The 17,708-nt window shown below is 34.1% G+C and overlaps 2 protein-coding genes, 1 long non-coding RNA gene and 2 pseudogenes across 7 annotated transcripts; 1 reads left to right on the forward strand and 4 right to left on the reverse strand.

The window, feature by feature from the left end:
• The first annotated feature begins 1,117 nt into the window (after nt 1-1,117).
• LOC147930212 (uncharacterized) lies at nt 1,118-2,290 on the forward strand. 2 transcript variants are annotated; one of them, XR_015573932.1, is made up of 5 exons: nt 1,118-1,141; nt 1,321-1,383; nt 1,472-1,513; nt 1,696-1,773; nt 1,849-2,290. It is a non-coding gene; the product is annotated as an uncharacterized LOC147930212 (long non-coding RNA). The 2 variants fall into 2 exon arrangements; XR_015573931.1 differs by lacking the exon at nt 1,118-1,141 and having other exon boundaries at nt 1,265-1,383.
• A 1,777-nt stretch (nt 2,291-4,067) lies between these two features.
• LOC104730462 (uncharacterized) lies at nt 4,068-5,127 on the reverse strand. The gene is made up of 2 exons (XM_010449631.3): nt 4,645-5,127; nt 4,068-4,481 (listed from the first exon to the last, which is right to left on the reverse strand). The coding sequence occupies exons 1-2, from the start codon at nt 4,728-4,730 to the stop codon at nt 4,232-4,234; spliced, it is 336 nt and encodes a 111-aa protein (XP_010447933.1). The 5' UTR covers nt 4,731-5,127; the 3' UTR covers nt 4,068-4,231.
• A 958-nt stretch (nt 5,128-6,085) lies between these two features.
• LOC104730463 (ammonium transporter 1 member 4 pseudogene) lies at nt 6,086-7,465 on the reverse strand (annotated as a pseudogene). Its single transcript, XR_015575097.1, has one exon. The product of XR_015575097.1 is annotated as an ammonium transporter 1 member 4 pseudogene (transcript).
• Nucleotides 7,466-7,851: 386 nt separating this feature from the next.
• On the reverse strand, nt 7,852-9,925 carry LOC104730464 (RPM1 interacting protein 13-like). 2 transcript variants are annotated; one of them, XM_010449633.3, is made up of 3 exons: nt 9,420-9,925; nt 9,037-9,123; nt 7,852-8,944 (listed from the first exon to the last, which is right to left on the reverse strand). In XM_010449633.3, the coding sequence occupies exons 1-3, from the start codon at nt 9,684-9,686 to the stop codon at nt 8,024-8,026; spliced, it is 1,275 nt and encodes a 424-aa protein (XP_010447935.1). In that variant the 5' UTR covers nt 9,687-9,925; the 3' UTR covers nt 7,852-8,023. The 2 variants fall into 2 exon arrangements, with proteins under 2 accessions (XP_010447935.1, XP_087335487.1); XM_087479361.1 differs by having other exon boundaries at nt 9,425-9,460.
• A 1,312-nt stretch (nt 9,926-11,237) lies between these two features.
• Nucleotides 11,238-12,816, reverse strand: LOC104730465 (putative acetyltransferase At3g50280 pseudogene; annotated as a pseudogene). The gene has a single exon (XR_015575096.1). The product of XR_015575096.1 is annotated as a putative acetyltransferase At3g50280 pseudogene (transcript).
• Nucleotides 12,817-17,708: the final 4,892 nt, after the last annotated feature.

Raw genomic sequence — 17,708 nt, forward strand, 5'->3', positions numbered from 1 at the left:
AGCTAGAGTGTCTTTAACTGTTATGCTGTAAAGTATTAAAACTAAGCTTCATCTTCTACTATCAGCTTCATGGGATGAGCTCAAAGGGAATGCAGATAGCTCTACTGACGACTTTGATTACATAGAGCTATCTGCATTCCCTTTGAGCTCATCCCATAAAGCTGATACTGCAAGGCAGCTAGTAGAAGATGAAGCTTAGTTTTAATACTTTGCAGCATAACAGTTAAAGACACTCTAGCGAAAATCAAAATCTCCAGGCCAATTTTGGATGGCTGTATTACACAATTTCATATTCTTTATTAGCCGTTTTTTTCAGTCGTGCGCAGCACTTATATTATACACCTCCAGGCCAATTTTGGTGCTCCCAGAAAAGGAAATAGGCGTAGACTTTGTACTTTCGGGTAGTTTGTGTTTCTGTGTTATCTTAATCGCAGGTTGTCTGTTTTGACGATGATGATCTCAAGCTTTACAAAATTTCTATAAATTAATAAATTTTATTGGTCACAACTAATATAAAAAATAACAAAATTTGATAAATAATAAAATAATAATTTTTTTGAAATTTTCATATACAATATGGTCTCAATAATATCATAAATTAATAATCATAAATATATATATCTATATAATAAATATATATGATGATATAATAATATATGCTTTAAAATTTTGAATTTTCTCCCATAGATCATATATATAAAATAATTATTATGTTATATTTTTAAATTATAATAATATAATTTACTCTATAACATGTCATATAAATAATTTCAATTTTTTGATATGCATCATTTTTATTTTGATAGTTATCTAGACTATTAAAATACGACAACTGATATCATTATTCATAAATTTGAATATATATATATATATATATGGCATATGTATAAGCGGATTTGTCTATAGTATTTATAATTTATTGTTAGTAATATTTTCTAGATATTAAAATTCAATTCAAAAACCATAAAATTTATAACATCCAAAAATCTAATTTTTTTTTTGCTAAAATTGTCTCCATTCACAATTTTTAAGAATTTAAATAATATAAAAATATATCTATAAATTATTAATTATTAATTTACACTATAAAATTATGTGATGATTGAGTTTTTTATTTGCTGGTGAATTAGGTTACTTGCTGGTAAATTTAGAATAATGTCTTTCATTTTAGAACAGATCCTAAATAGGATACAATTTCTTGATTGATCATTCTTTAACATTTTTAGCCATTAGAATGTCATGTAGTTTTCTGGGTAATTTTTGTGCTGAATGCTAAGAATCAAATAATGGTGACTAGCATATTTTGGTTCTTTTTAACAGTGGAATTTGGTGTCACAGTTGAGCGCTAAAATGATTGAAAGCAAGCCAAGGTTCAGACTACAGGTTTGTGATATATACCTACTACTCACCTCTCTATTGTAGTAGGCTAGTTCTTCGATGGTGTCTAACTTGAAAAACTGTGTGTTTGCAGATGTGCACCCAGTCAAGAGAGGGACCTGTTTCGTGCCTTCTGGTATGTCAGAACGTCTTAATTTGATACTCTGGATTTGTGATAGAGTTGAAACTTCTCTTTGTTATGCTTGTCTGTTGATTTCTTTTGGAGTGGTTCTTTCTTTCTGGTGCTGAACCTGGATAATGCTAGTATCTTAAGAGTTTTTTTTTTTCCTTTTCTCATGTTGCGATGTAATATGACAGGTGATGCGGGATCCTAATGGAACAAGCAAAGGCTCGGGGTTTGTTGCTTTTTCAATTCCCGAAGAAGCAACTGAAGCTGTAAGTCAGTTGTATTGTCTTGCTGAGTTATTAAATGCTCTTTTTGGTTCATATTAACAGTTGAATTCTGTATAGGTGTCACACTTGAACGGTAAAATGATTGAAAGCAAGCCAAGGTTCAGACTACAGGTTTAGGCTAAACCCTAAAATCACTTCCAAAACAGAAGATCATTGGGAGGGGAGAGGGGGGAAGACTTTACTTACCTTTAGGCTAGTGCTTCGGATCTTATCGTCAGGTTGAGGTTGGTTGAAGCAAACCTTTTCGCTGGGCTAGAAGGTTTAGAAAAAAAGAAAAAAAAAAACTTTCCCTATTAGGAAAGCATTTAACTGTAAAATTTTCCAATTAATTAGGTTCCATAATTTCGTATCCACTTTATAACATGTTAATCATATGTTATTTGGTTGCCCAAATTATATTAACTAGCTAATATATAATAAGTTCTTTTAAAATAAACAAAAAACTAATACAGTAAAACCTCTATAAATTAATAATATTGGGACTATGACATTTTATTAATTTATAGTGATATTAATTAATTTACAATGTAATTAAAAATTTTAAAATAATAATTATTAATTTATAGATATGTATTTTTATTGTTTAAATAAGATTATAATTTTGGATATTATAAATTTTATGATTTTAGAATTGAATTTTTCATATTTAGAAAAGATTATTGACCATAAATTATAAATACTATAAACAATATCACTTACACACATGATATACATAAATTCAAATTTATGGATAATAATATCAATTGTCGTATTTTAATAGCCTATAAAACTATAAAAATGAAAATGATGCATATCTAGATATTTGAAAACTAAAAAAAATTAGCTATTTTTATGACATGTTATAGAGTATTTTATATTATTATAGTTTGAAAATACAACATAACAATTGTTTTATAAATATTAGCTCTTGGAAAAAAAAATTAAAGCATAAATTATTATATCAGCATGTAGATATATGTGTGAAATTATATGATTATTGATTTATGATATTATTGGAACCATATTTTAAAAGGAAATTTCAAAAAAATTATTATCTTATCGAATTAGCAACAAAATTATTAATTTATAGTGTTTATTAATTTATAAAGTAATGATTTATAGAGGGTTTACTATAGCAGTATACAAGTAATCACTTAATAAGTGATGTAAAGTGAATAAATAATTATATAAGTTTTAACAACCTAAGTTAAATTAATTTAATTTTAGCATATAATTTACTAGCAATACAGGTAGATGTTGGACAAGTCATTCTCTGCGTCCTTTATATGGTGCTTAATTCCATGGCATCCTCCCAGTGGTTGTCATTGCCAACAGTTATTGTGTTGGTCGTATGTTCACCAAATACTCCAGTAAATGCATAGCATGTTTAACATCTACCCGACAAACTTAATCAGATGTTTAAAGTTTCGTTTACATTTTAAAATATGTTGAATGATACTATGATAGTATCCAATATCCATGTCTTGCATTATATATATTTATATTGTTTTCATGTTTGTTTACACAAATCTAAATCGTTAAATTTAGATTTTATATTTCATTATATTTGTTTTAAAAGGAGTATGTCTTTTGATGATGTTATGTGACATCATCGTTTTGAATGGTAACAAGTTGAATAATTATGATAATGATAGTAAAATATTTATAGTGGTACTTACTTGATTACATTAATACTATCAACGCAACAACGATTAGCTTTTAAACTTAAAAAGCAACATGTTTAATACTAACCAGCATTAGTTTCATGACTAATAATTTAACTAGTAGTATCATTACCGCACATTATGAATTATTATGATTGATTATTCTGTAACATTTTTAGCCATTAGAATGTCATATAGTTGTTTGGGTAATTTTTGTGCTGAATGCTATGAACCAAATAATCCAAACAGTAAAAACAGAAAATATTGACGACAAAAGTAATGGGCTCGCTCAGAACTCAGAATGCTTTTAGGCCCATTGATAATAATATTTTCACGAGTTGAGCATCTTTCTTTATCAGAAGAAAACCTAAATTGTTTGGTTTAAAACTATGAGATGTGATTTACCTAAATAAAGCTAAACAATATCGAAATTTGACTGGTCAATGGATCTTGAAGAATGTAATTTATTATTGTAGAAGCAGTTAAGGGACAAATAAAGAAGATCAACTCTTGTTGACTAAGAGAATCCAACGTTTACGGTTTCATTATTTCCAAACATTTGAATTAACTTATATGAGTACTCCTATAGATAAGGTTTTATTAGTGGTGAAGGCTTTAATTATAGAGATGCCATTGCTAATGCACACACATGTATATTTCTTATTAGAAATAAACGACAAAAAAAGAACATCAAATACAACAACAATTACGAATCAAAATGTTAGAAATACAAAAAAAAAATAAAGAATCACAAAAGAAAAAGGAATTTAAAAAAAAAAAACAACTAAGAAGAAGAATTAATGGTGGAGAAAAATGTAGTGTTTGTCAACAGATTGAGATACATCCCAAGTACACGAAAGTCCCTTTGGAAAAGTGACAATATCACCTGCCCCAAACTCTACACACCATTCAACTTCTGCAACCGACGACGGTGATGATGATGATGATGGTGGTGGTTTAGGGTAAACCTTAACTCTACCCCTCAAAATGTAACATATCTCTTCTGCTTCATATATCAAATGGTATTTCCCTGGTGAGCATCCCCACCTTCAACAAACAACAAAGAAAAAAAAGTTCCAATTTGATACCGTAAGTGGCAAATTTTTCTAATCTTATAATCTCATGCAAATTAATTAATTTGCCAAATCGATCTCACACCATTCATTAAAAGAAGTAAGAAATTGAAACAAAGGAGAGAAATGGATCTTACTTGGGCCATGACTTGAACTTAAGTTCGTCAAGACGAGCTTGAGATGGTTTCTTCTCGACGATGATTCTTGGATTTTGATCTGTCATCCTCCTTTTTCTTTTAATCAAAGTGTCTTTATTTTCCAAAGAGAGGAGAGAAATGAGAAACGTAAAGAGAAGATAAGTATGAGAGTGTGTGTAATAATAATAGTTAAGCCTTTCTTTTGATGTATTTATTCAGTCAAGAGTTGGATCGATGGAGTAAGAAAGAGAAAATATATAATTAATTGACTAGAAAAAAAAAAAAAAAGAAAAAAACAGATTGCTCCAGTAATGGATATGATGATGATGATGATGATGATGATGATGTTAATCAATGATAAAAGGATAGACTTAGATACTCTATGAACCAAATAGGTCTGTGAATCTAAGATTACAATGATGAATAAATAGACAATAATATGATATAAAACATTGCCATAGTTTCAACTTTCAATTGTTATCTTTAGTTGACTGATAATAAAACACCATAAACTAAAAAAAGTTAAGGAAAATTTGTTATAAAAAAAAAAGATCATCTAATTCTAACTTATAGATATGGTAGTAATTAAATTTAACTCTTTTTCACAGATTCATAATCATATTTTAAAGTAAACATGCATGTGTGTATCTTGGATCCACTGGGTCAAAGGTTTGACTGAAAATCTAGTATGACCATCACGTGGCATAACTTGACTGGGGTGTGGATAGTGCAGTATCTGACTAGATAAGGGAATCAATGGTTCTCGAAGATACCGACATTAATACTCAAAGTCTGAATTTGTAGCCCACTTTTTACTTTCTTTTGTCTTTTACTTGATATATATATACCTTTGCAAATTCATACAACATCACACCTAATATGAAAGATCACAACACTACTCAAGGATATTAAGGTTTGACAGTTTTCTTGAACTAAAAAAAGATTGGTTTAACCCTTCAATAAATCATATGTTGGAGTGATTTTTACATATTTTTTTGTTTTTGTTTTTGTTTTTCTTTTTTTCTCCACGTTTTATTTGATATATAATTAATATTTTGGCCATTTATATATCTCTTTCAAATACCCGTGTGTGTGTTTTGTTTTTTTATCAACTTTACTTTTTTTTTTATTGTCGTCTTTATTTGCATAAGATGATGAATCATGTCCTTTGTACTTGTGTCTCATTCGGACGTGTCCTATAATATTTCTCATTTTTTAAATTTTGATACGTTTTGAGTCAATTTAACATATTTATGGATACTTAGATAGGTAGGCATGTGAATACTGCGTACCATTTGTACATCTATATAATGAACCATTTAAATGTGTGCAACTAGAATAGGTCCTGGTAGCTACTACCTGGACTACCCCTAATATTAACTACAGAGGCCCATTCATTTAGTTAAAGGTGAAATCCAAAATTTGACACAGCAATTAGAAGTAAACAGCGAAACTAATATACTTTTTATTCCCATGCGTTACTAAGATCACAAAGCTAAATAAACATTACTAAACCAAACAAAAATCAAACACCTAATTGTTGTCCTTCACCCTCCTTCTTAACCATGATCCCATTCTTGATCTCATCTTCTGTGTACATATACGCCAACCCTCCATGACTCGTCGGATCCACTCCGGCGATCTCATCCTCCGCCGGTATCCTCAACAGTTTCAGTTTATGTAAAATAAAAAACAGAGTTCCCATCGTCAAACTAACCCAGAGTTCCCATCGTCAACCAGCTAACGTAGTCGTCACGGCAGTTCTACCAACAGCGCTCCATTGTCCGTAAAACGAGTTCCCCGGAGACGCACCATACGATTTAAAAATAGTACCGAACGAGCCAGGGTTGAAACCATACCATCCAAACCATAACAGAAACGTTCCTAAAACAACCAACGTGGCGCTATGACCACGCAACGCAACCGGTTTACCCGAATGACCAAACCTACCAATCCGTGGTCCTTCGATGTAAGCTCCCCATAAACCGGCAATACCTCCAACCGTATGAACAACACCAGATCCAGCGAAATCAATCACACCTGATTGAAACAAAAGGTTCTCAGATCTAGCTGGAGAAGCCCAACCATCAGAAGACCAGAACCAATGCGAGACAATAGGGTAAACAAGACCCGTAAGAAACGACGAATAGATCAAATACGCAACGAACTGAGTCCTCTCTGCGATGGAACCGCTCGTGATCCCAGCAGCAGCGATGGCGAACGTCCATTGATAAAGAAAATAAGGATAATCAAAAGAAGGTTTAGGGAAATCATTCATCCCGAAGAAATGTTTTCCGATGAATCCATTAGAAGGAGATCCATAGGCGAAGGCAAAACCGAAGAGGTAATAGAAGAGACCTCCGGCCGCAGCGTCGATGACGTTGGTGAGCATGATGTTCATCGTGTTTTTAGCGCGTACAGATCCAGCACAGAGCATGGCGAACCCTAGCTGCATGGCAAAAACGAGGTAAGCAGAGAAGAGGAGGAAAGTGTTGTCGATGGCGTAAGACGCGTCTGTGAATTTCCCGGCGACTGTATCGAATCTCCCGCAGATGTATTCAGCTGCTGCTGCTGCGGCTGTTGCGTTGGCTCCACCTGATAGTAAAGGAATCAAATCAGAGGCGGAACAAGAGAGACTCGCCGCCATTTTTTGCAACGTGTAAGAGAGGATTTGATAATCTTTGTTTTTGAGAAATGAAGAAGATACAGAGAGAGAGAGATTAGAGTTTATAGAGGTTAGAGAGATTCACGAGATTCTGTTGAATCTTTATTAGTGGGGGAGAATGTTTGAATCTTTCAGATTCTTTTCTTTTTTTTCATTATATTTACTACTATAAATTTAGGATTTGTTAACAGTTTTATTCCACTATTCTAGGTGTTAGCTTTGACTTTTCTTCTTTAAAGGCAAAAATTTCATACTTTTAATTAAATTACTGCTGCTCTTTTTCCAAAGTTCAAAAATATATTTTGTGTAATGTGTGGACTATAATTGCCAAACCAAAAAAACAAAACAAAAATTGTGGACTATATTTTTTAGTTAATTTTTTTTTTTTGGGGGTAACATTTATGTCTCTGTTAGTATCTTTGACTACCATAAAAGTTGAAGTTACGTTATTTTAATGGATGAATATTGGGTGAGTAAATACAATGTAATTAATTTGGTTTAATACAATAAAAGAACTATTTAACAGGATAAATCAGGAGCCGTTTTTAAAAAAAAAACTTCATCAATTTAACTTGTACGTTTCTAAAAGAATTGATGAATTTATTTATGTATATGGGTATGAAACTCCTAACCAGAAACTCTCGATTAATACTACTCTGTACAGATTTAAGCCTATAACTGAGTTAGGAAAATCTAGGACTAAATCCTAAGGTCTCACTTATTCAAGAAAGTTTCGAAATCGAATGCGGCTGTAGTAGCATTGTCTTGTCCAGACAACGGACACACCATTGACGAGTCGTCCAGGAGCCAGTCTTCAAACTCTGACAGTAATTTATCATTACTTGTTCCTGATTGTTTTTGTTGTTGTTGTTGCTGGTTCGCCGCCGGAGGATTAGGAGTCATTGACGGTACTACATTTGTCTGAACATTACCAGAATACATATTCCGGTTAAAATGTCTTGCCATCTCTTTCATGTGAGAAACTGACAAATTTGAAACATAACCAGTAACGATCCTCTGCTGTGAATTGTCTTGTGAAGCAGTGGGAGGTCCGTGTGTAACAGGTAGCTGCTTGTAAGCCTTGAACATTGCTTGTAAGCCTTGAGCAATGTTCTGTACACCGTTGTTTTCCGGATGAGAAACACCTATACTTAATCTTCGAGTCCGCAATGGAACGGAAGGAACAGCTTGAGGACTTGGATTACCATTATAAGAGCCGCCGCCTCCTCTGTTTTTTGGTAATGACTGCACATCACGAGGTTGTGACCCGGGATGTTTCAGAAGGGTTGTTTTTGATTGCCTAGTTCCGTGACCGCGTCTGGTGTATGTGTATACGTTTGGGTGAGTCGCAACCTTAGTAGTTGTAGTAGAGCAAGCCTGGATTCCAGACTGAGTTACAGGGGTAGACGAGTTTCTTGGCATCGGTAATGATAGAGGCCGTGAAACACGTTTACATTGTACTTTGGTCAAAGCAGGTTTTGAAACAAGCCGGGGAAGTATCTTTCCGGTCCTGAGAGATTCCCGTTGATTGTTCCACATCTGATCTTTATCATTGGCATGACAGTGATCAAGGATGGAGAAGCTACTAAGCCAGTAAGTACACGGAGCTCGGGTATCACAAACATAACAGTGACACTGTAAGAAACAAAGCAAAAAAAACCAATAAAAGGAATTAGCAAGAAAGGCATCAAAAGATACCAAAAAAGACAAAAACTTTACATTCTCACCATCTCACAGAACTGCTCGTGTAATGTGGAATTGAATGGGTACTTAGCACAAGCGTGACGCGGATGCGGGAAGTCCCTACAAGCTATCTACAAAACCAAAACAACTTCCTTAGAGATGTTTCTTACAAAAACCGTATAAAGACTGAAACAGAGCAAAACTAGTTTTAATGATTTCAATATTCAAACTATATACACTTAGATAAAAACTTAACATTGAATATTGAAGAATCCAATACTGAGTGGCTGCACATATCAAAACTCAAGTTTCTATCTACGGTAAAAGAACAAAGATTCCTAAAAAGTTCCCAAGTTAAAGTTCTTCTACTCTAGCCACAATAGATGAATCAATTCAAAATTAATGAAGTAAAAATCAAAACTTTTACCTCACCCTTTTGTCCTACAACAAGGACTTCATCGGTTCCGCAAGTGTCAACCACATTCTCCTTAGCGGTAGGATCACAATCCAAAATCACACAATCGTCATCATCACCGTCTTTGTTCTTCACCATTAGATGAGACAAATCAGTACTTTTGGGCTTCTCATCGGAAAAATCGAGAATTCCGTCAAACGAACCAGAGTAAACCACTCGTTTATCATCATCCTCTTCGTCTGAACTTATATCTACCACGATATGATTCATCGAAGTCATCTGAATCCAAACAAAGTTTTTTTTTTTTTCAAAACAAATAAACGAAATTTAAAGAAGAAGAGAGTTCAACAATGCAGGTCGCATGTTAGAGGAGAACACATGACTCGTTTTGCTTCATTGAGAATCATTGACATGAGCCAGGCGCAGAGATGATAGGAAAAAAATAAATTGGATTAGGGTTTTGAATCGGAGAAGATAGCAATTAAAAAAAAATTAAAAAAGTTTCCATATTTTGAGGAAGAGCGTAAATATGTCAATTAATTTTAAAATAAGGCCAGGCCCAGATCCAATAAACTAATCTCGTTAACCAATCCCGATAATTCCGTACTCATATGCTTTGTAATTTTGAATGATACGATATAATATAGTATTATTTGATGTTTTGTGTATCATTAACTCTCTTAATTCTAAATTTGTAGCAACAATCAAAGCGTTTTCATTAATTTTATTCCAATTACAAAGAGGGACTTTATTGAACGAAATAAAAAGATGACAATGGGTTTCTTTTAAATATATCCTTAACAACGGCGAGTCGTAAATATTTAGGGGGTGTATTGAAACAATGATTTTGGATGATTTTTTGAGATTTAGGAAATTTGGAATTTTGATAGATTTTAGGGAAGTTGATATGATTTATGGTAAAATTCTTTCAAATCCCACCTAAAACCATGAGATTTGGATTTTTGTATTTTTAACTAAACAAATCTCTCAAATCCTCCAGAATCCCTAAAACTTATTAAAATCCAAATCCACAAACTGTTTTAAATAACAATGGATTTTAAAGTAGATTTTTAAATCATCAGTTCAATAACAGTGGATTTCAAGAGACTTTTTAAAATCCATGATTGAATAACATATGATTTGTAACTTTTACACAAATCACTTAAAATGTCATGTTGAATACACCCTCCCTTTGTTGTTTTTATCTAAACTTTGTTAGTTCTCTCATTCTTTTATGAATGTATATCTCTCTAATTGTTACACCCTCTGTTTTAGTTCTTGTTTAGAGAGAAACACATTTCACTTTAATCTTCTGTATTGCTTCTCACACTTGCACCCATGCTTTGCACCATACTTCTAGATCCTAAACTCTCTTACACAAGCAACCTTAACAACTACAACAATTATTACACTTAGCCCCTGCTCCTAGCTATGCTTTAGACAACTAAACAACTCTAACTATTCACTTACTCTAACTTAACTAGACTTAAACCAAACATACAACAAAACATGAGTTGGGTCTTTCTTCACTAATAACCCACTGTCTCTTATTACAAAACAGCACAAGTCCACTTCTTCTTCTTGTGTTGACTTGGCTTCTTCCTCTTTGTCCTTGACCTATCTTCTACCTCAGTTGAGTTTCTTCTTCTTCTTCTCACTGATTAAAGCTTTTTTTCATTTGCTGCATGATTTTATCAAGAACTCTATTCTCAACACTCCCACTTGAGTTCTTGAGAGGTTGCCACTGACTCGAGGTCTTAGTCTTAGATTACCAAACTATAATCTAAAAACTACGATGTAATTAACTCTTATCAACCAAAACCAAACATATCAGATAAAATTCACATATTATTCAAATTCAAGATACGAAATACATTTGAGTTGACGTACGGAATAAAAAAAAGATACATGCATATAATTTGGATGATTATACTTAAACAAGACATGCATGTTTCAAAAACTCAGCATCAGATGATAACTTTGCCAAAACACTAGAGGATAAACACGTCTGAATCTCGATGTTTCCTGGTTCGATTCCCGGATAAGCAACGAGTTTGCCATCATGAGTAATCCCTGGTCCAGCTCGAGCCACGATAGGTTTACCCCAACCGAAATCATTTCCATACACATTGAACCGAGGAGAGCTAGTAACGGCTATAGAATTGGTCACAGTACTGACATCTAGTAAACTCGGGTTCTTGACCCAATCCGCAGCAAACTCTCTGAACTCTTCATTCGTTTGCGAAGCAACACTTTTGTTTATTTTCAGAGCAGCCCAACCAAGGCCATTGTTAAACATCTCCTCGACGGTGGTCGTCGTAAGAGCGGTCCCGACCATATTCCCGCAACAATCTTTCTCAAGTGGAGGGTCTAGCCTTCGTCTCAGATCCACCATTAACCCGCAACAAATCACTTCTTCCGGACTCAAATCACTGTTTCTAACTATCGACCGCCACATATACGCCGAAACCGCTTGAAGCGAGGAGATTTTACGGTCATCGGGACTAACCTCGCCGTTGGCTTTAGCTTTGAGCTCAGAGATGTTTTCACTCGTGAAACGGAAAATCTTCTCTTGTAGTAGTATCGACGATGAAGTACCAACAACGTCCAGTGTCTCCGGCGTCAATGAGGCCGGCATTCTAATCGGATACTCAATCCCGTCGAGAAACCATCCACGGTGAACCAAAGGAGGAAACGTTCTCCGATGATCGGAGCCGTTAAAGCAAATCTCCGACCAAATATTGGAGAAGTTCCAAATCGAAGTACCGTCGGTAACAAGGTGGCTGTAACCAACGCCGATGAAAACTCCATCTTTAAGTTCCGTTACTTGAATCGCGATCAGTGAGTCAGAGATACCTTCAAGGCTTTTAACTCCGGTGCACGGGAAAAAACGTTTCAAGAACTCAGGGACAGTACCATCGACAGGTTCTAAAACATCACTCATGGAAATAGAGCTAGCTGAAGCGTGGACGAATCTTACACCTGAACCATTACAGTCGACGTAAAACGACGACGTTCCATCGTCGTCGTTTTCGATCTTCACGAGACGACTGGCGAATGGGTAGAAGATCTTCAATGCGATAGAGAGAGAGGATTTTAACCGAGGGATTATGTTGGTCTCCGGGTCAGAGGGTTGAGGGAAGAGGAGACCTTTTTGTGAGTATTCGGATCCAAGAAATAAGAGATCCCATGGAGTAAGATGGATCTTAACCCGATCCGAATCCTCGTTGTAGCTCTCGGGTCGAACTATGCTCTTAGAGATCACTTCAACTTCTTCTCCATCTCCCATTTTTTGTTTATTATCTGAAAATGTTCATACTGCATTTTTATTTGGTAGTGTTAAGTACATTTATTAATACTATTATGATTTATGAGTGTTTCACCTAGGATTACAAAAATATGCCGTGTAGACGTTATCTTCTTATCGTATTGGCTGGTTTTGGATACTATGTTATTTCTTTGTCGTAGTGTGTTTCACGTGCATAAAAACTGTGCCACATACAGTGCCGTGCTTACAGGGAAGAGGAGGGAAAGAGGAAAGGGCATCTGCCCTAAGCCACCAAAAAATTTAAATTTATTAGGTCACAAATTTTTTCTGTTTAGGCTTACGTATTTTAGCTGTTTAACATAAATCTATACTATTAAAACAGAAGTATTCTCTAGAGTAAAAATGAACCATGACTTAGTTTTGGTAGGTTTTTCATTAAAAATATTACATAATCACAAAATTTAATCTAATTAACCTATAGTTTCGATTTCTTTAAATGACAAAAATACCCTCGGTCGATTGCTTAAAAAATTGCCGGGTTGGGACGCGGATCCTTACATATCCGACTACAGAAGGAAAAAAATCTGCGGATCTGTTTGTACTCCAGAATAATATTTTTCGGATCCAGTATATTATTTCATTCAAGATTAGTTATTTAAGATCCCAAACAGAGTTATTCGTTATAGGCAAACACTCTGATTTCATTTTCCTTTAAGGTATGTAAATGAAAACCATAAATTTTAATTACCAAAAATTCGGATATTTCCTTAATTACCGAGATTGATCTTAACAGATAATCTTTTAAAAGGAATATTTAGTGATTCAATTAAAATCTTTAAAAACGAATATTCAAGTTACCAAATCTGACTAAATTGCTTGATTTCTGATATTATAATATTTCCTTAACAAAATTTTAGTAATTAATTGTGAGTAGTATAGATAGAAAGAATTAAAAACGCAGAAATTATATATATGTAAAGTTGTAAACTAATTTACAGAAAAGGTGTATTGTATATCCCACATCGACTAAATATTATGGAATATAGTTCATAATCACTATAAATATGTGACTAAAATGTTTTGAGTACAAATGAGCAGGAAGCTTGATTTATCATGTATCCAAATTTAACAGTTTAATTTGGTTCTATATTTGAAAATATTTAAACTTTTAAAAAGTAAACATATTATAATATATTTACGTTTTAAAAAAAAGTTTAAGATATTATAAATATTTAAATTTTTTATACAATGTTTAAATTATTATAAATATTTGAACTCCGTCGAAAGTTTAAAAATATTATAATATATTTAAAGTCTATAAAATATTTAAGTAATATTAATATTTTAATTCTTAAAAATTTAAAATATAAATTTTTTTTGAGATAAATCCGTTAAAACATGTATTTTTATTAAACTATAAATTAAACCATTGAAGCAAGGTGTGTCTATCCTCTTACAAAACTACTATCCGATATTGCAGAGTGTTTATTCTTTTACAAAACTACGTACTATCTACTATTGTGGTGTGTCTGTTTCCGTGAAAAACTACATTTTACAAATTACTTACTCTATTAGGATTTCCAATTTACTGTATAACTCCAAATATACAAATAAATACTATATAAACAAAGAAAATAAATTAAAATAAAAAACTATATTACAAAAATACAATTTACAAAAAAATAACTAACAAAATATATAATCCCGTGCTGTAGCACGGGTATCACCTAGTATGTATGTAAAGTGGGTGTTTTATTTGAGAAGTCCATGGCATTATAATAAAATAAATATGTTTTATGTATAAGAAAATTTCTGCACATACAATAAATATGTTTTATAGTTATAGTTATAACTATAATATAATACTAATGGAAAAATAGTAATAATAATAATAATAATGGAAAAACAATTAGAAAAAGATAACTGAAAATAAAAGAAAGGTGTGTTTGAAAAAATATATAAAAGTTGTGGCTTAAACTTTATTTTATAATCTTATGATTATTGTTATCTTTGAAATAATAATTTTTTATTTTAATATTTTTAATAGCAAAGACCACATTTTTTACACGCCCTAGGCCACAATTAGCAGCACTGGCCACATAAAGATCATCTGCTTATAGATTGGGTTATACTTATAATATTAACAGTTTATAGGCTACAAAGGCGCAGATATAGATTTCAACCAGAGAAGATAGCAATTATGAAAAAAAGTTAAAAAAGAAATTGCATATAGTGCTTCTCACACTTACACAGTTACACCCATGCTTTGCACCATAAACTCTCTTACACAAGCAACCTTAACTACGACAACAATTATTACACTTAGCCCGTACTCCTAGCTATGCTTTAGACTAACAACAACTCTAACAATTCACTTGCACTTGCTCTAACTTAACTAGACTTAAACCAAAACAAACCATAAGTTCCGATCCATAGTTGAGCCTTTCTTAACTAATAGCCCATTGTCTCTTATTACAAAATAGCACAAGTCCACTTCTTCTTCTTGTGTTGACTTGGCTTCTTCCTCTTTGTCCTTGACCTATCTTTCTCGACAACGCATCTTCTAGCTCAGTTGAGTTTCTTCTTCTCTTGCTTTTCTTCTTCTTCTCTTCACTGATTAATGCTTTTTTCCTTTGCTGCATGATTTAACCAAGAATTCAATTCTCAACACTCACTCTTGAGTTCTTGAGAGGTTGCCACTGACTACGATGAAACTCTTATTAACCAAAACTAAGCATATCGATACAAATTCACATATATATTATTCAAGATACGAGATCCATTTGAGTTGACACAAAAAAAAAAAGATACATATAATTTGGATGATTATACTTAAACAAGACATGCATGTTTCAAAAACTCAGCATCAGATGATAACTTAGCCAAAACACTAGAGGATAAACACGCCTGAATCTCAATGTTTCCTTGTTCGATTCCGGGATAAGCAACTATTGAGGATTGTTCGGTTCAAATTAATTAGTCGGTTAGCTTAGTTGGTTAGCTGGTTATCTCAGAATAGATATTTGTATATATTACAACTCACATGTACATTTTATTGATTAATTGAATGAAGAAAGTATTCAACAAACTTTTCCTTTCTTCTTCTCTCTCTTGTTCGTCATATGGTATCAGAGCCATCTGAGCTCATTTTTTCTTCGATTTTGATCTGATTTCTCAAGTTACGAGCTCTCATCTTCGTCACCATGGTGACTGCAGTTCGTGCGAATCGGAAACCAGCTCGATCGAAGGCTTCTACAAGTTCCGCTGCTCGTAGATCAACCCGATCCACCTCCGATGTCAATGATTCTCCCCCGATCTCACCACCAGTGACCGATTCTCAGGTTTCTGGGGTCTCGCGAGTTGTTGCATCATCTGCGATCGTTGATCCTACTCATTCTCCCTTCTTCTTACACAGCGCAGATCATCCAGGTTTGAATATCATCTCTCTTCGTTTAGAGGAAACGAACTATGATGACTGGAGTTATGCGATGCGTATTTCACTAGATGCAAAGAATAAGATCAAGTTTATCGATGGATCTTTACCTAGGCCTCTAGTTACAGATCCAAACTTTGATTTGTGGTCTAGATGCAACAGTATGGTCAAAGCATGGTTGCTTAATGCTGTTTCTCCTCAGATTTATCGTAGCATACTGCGTATGAATGATGCTACAGATATATGGCGTGATCTCTATGGTCGTTACCATTTGACCAACCTTCCACGCACATATAATCTTACTCAGGAGATTCAGGATTTGCGTCAAGGTTCTTTGTCCTTGTCAGAGTATTATACTCGGTTGAAGACATTGTGGGATCAACTCGATGGCTCAGAGGAGCCAGATGATCCTTGTGTCTGTGGTAAAGCTGCTCGTCTGCATTTGAAGGCAGAGAGGGCAAAGACGGTTAAGTTCTTGGCTGGTTTGAATGAGTCTTATGCTATTGTTCGCAGACAGATCATAGCAAAGAAAGCTCTTCCTCCACTTGTTGAGGTCTACAAGATTTTGGACCAAGATGACAGCCTGAAGACGTTTACTACTGTCACTCCACCTACAGCTTTTCAAGTGTCTCAAGTATCTTCGGATCCTGCACTCTCTCCTGCTCCTACTATCTTGTATGTTCAAAATGGTCCAAACAAAGGTCGACCAATTTGTTCTTTCTGCAATCGAGTGGGACATATTGCAGAGCGTTGCTACCGTAAGCATGGTTTTCCACCAGGATTCACTCCAAAAGGGAAGTTTGGTGAGAAATCACAGAAACCACAGAATGTTCAACCAGTTGCTGCCCAGGTTTCCTTGTCTCCTATGCCTGCGAAACAATCTATTGAAGGCATGATTGGTAATCTCTCTGAAGATCAACTTCAAAACATCATTGCTCTTTTTAGCTCTCAGCTTCAACCTTCGACTCCGGTTGTTACTCAGGCTGAAGCAAGCACCTCCCAATCGCCTCTAGATCACCCTGGTATCTCTTTCTCTAACCCAGTCTACTCTTTTATTGGTATATTGGCGGTTTCTAAACACGTTTTATCAAACGACACATGGGTGATTGATTCTGGTGCAACTCACCATGTGTCACATGAGAAAGATGTTTTCGTATCTTTAGATACTTCTGTGGAGAGTTATGTGAATATGCCGAATGGACAGCATATTAAGATCAGTGGAGTTGGCATGGTTAGGTTGAACAAGGACATTCTCCTTACCAATGTCTTGTTCATACCAGAGTTCCGTTTAAGTTTGATCAGTATCAGTTCTTTGACTGACGACATAGGCTCTAGAGTGATCTTTGATCCTACTTGTTGTGAAATACAGGATCCTACCAAGGGGGTGATGATTGGTAAAGGTCGCCGTATTGGAAAACTCTATGTGCTTGACACAGGCTTCTCATCATTTTCAGTTAATGTTGTGGTGGATGTCGGTGTGTGGCACAAGAGGCTTGGTCATCCTTCTTACACCAGATTGGATGCTATCTCTGCAGTTTTGGGCACTAAAGGACAGAAGAATAAGAAGCCTGCTTATTGCCACATTTGTCATTTGGCTAAG

Source organism: Camelina sativa, chromosome 12 (genome assembly GCF_030686135.1).
Source record: "Camelina sativa cultivar CO46 ecotype springtype chromosome 12, ASM3068613v1".
NCBI lineage: Eukaryota > Viridiplantae > Streptophyta > Magnoliopsida > Brassicales > Brassicaceae > Camelina > Camelina sativa.

Excerpts from the sequence above, each read along its gene's own strand:
- LOC104730462 (XM_010449631.3), bottom strand. The coding sequence starts at position 4,730 with ATGACAGATCAAAATCCAAGAATCATCGTCGAGAAGAAACCATCTCAA. Across the intron at positions 4,482-4,644 it reads AAGTTCAAGTCATGGCCCAA|GTGGGGATGCTCACCAGGGA; the intron begins GTAAGATCCATT and ends TGTTTGTTGAAG.
- LOC104730464 (XM_010449633.3), bottom strand. The coding sequence starts at position 9,686 with ATGACTTCGATGAATCATATCGTGGTAGATATAAGTTCAGACGAAGAG. Across the intron at positions 9,124-9,419 it reads TTGTAGGACAAAAGGGTGAG|ATAGCTTGTAGGGACTTCCC; the intron begins GTAAAAGTTTTG and ends TTGGTTTTGTAG. Across the intron at positions 8,945-9,036 it reads ACGAGCAGTTCTGTGAGATG|TGTCACTGTTATGTTTGTGA; the intron begins GTGAGAATGTAA and ends TGTTTCTTACAG.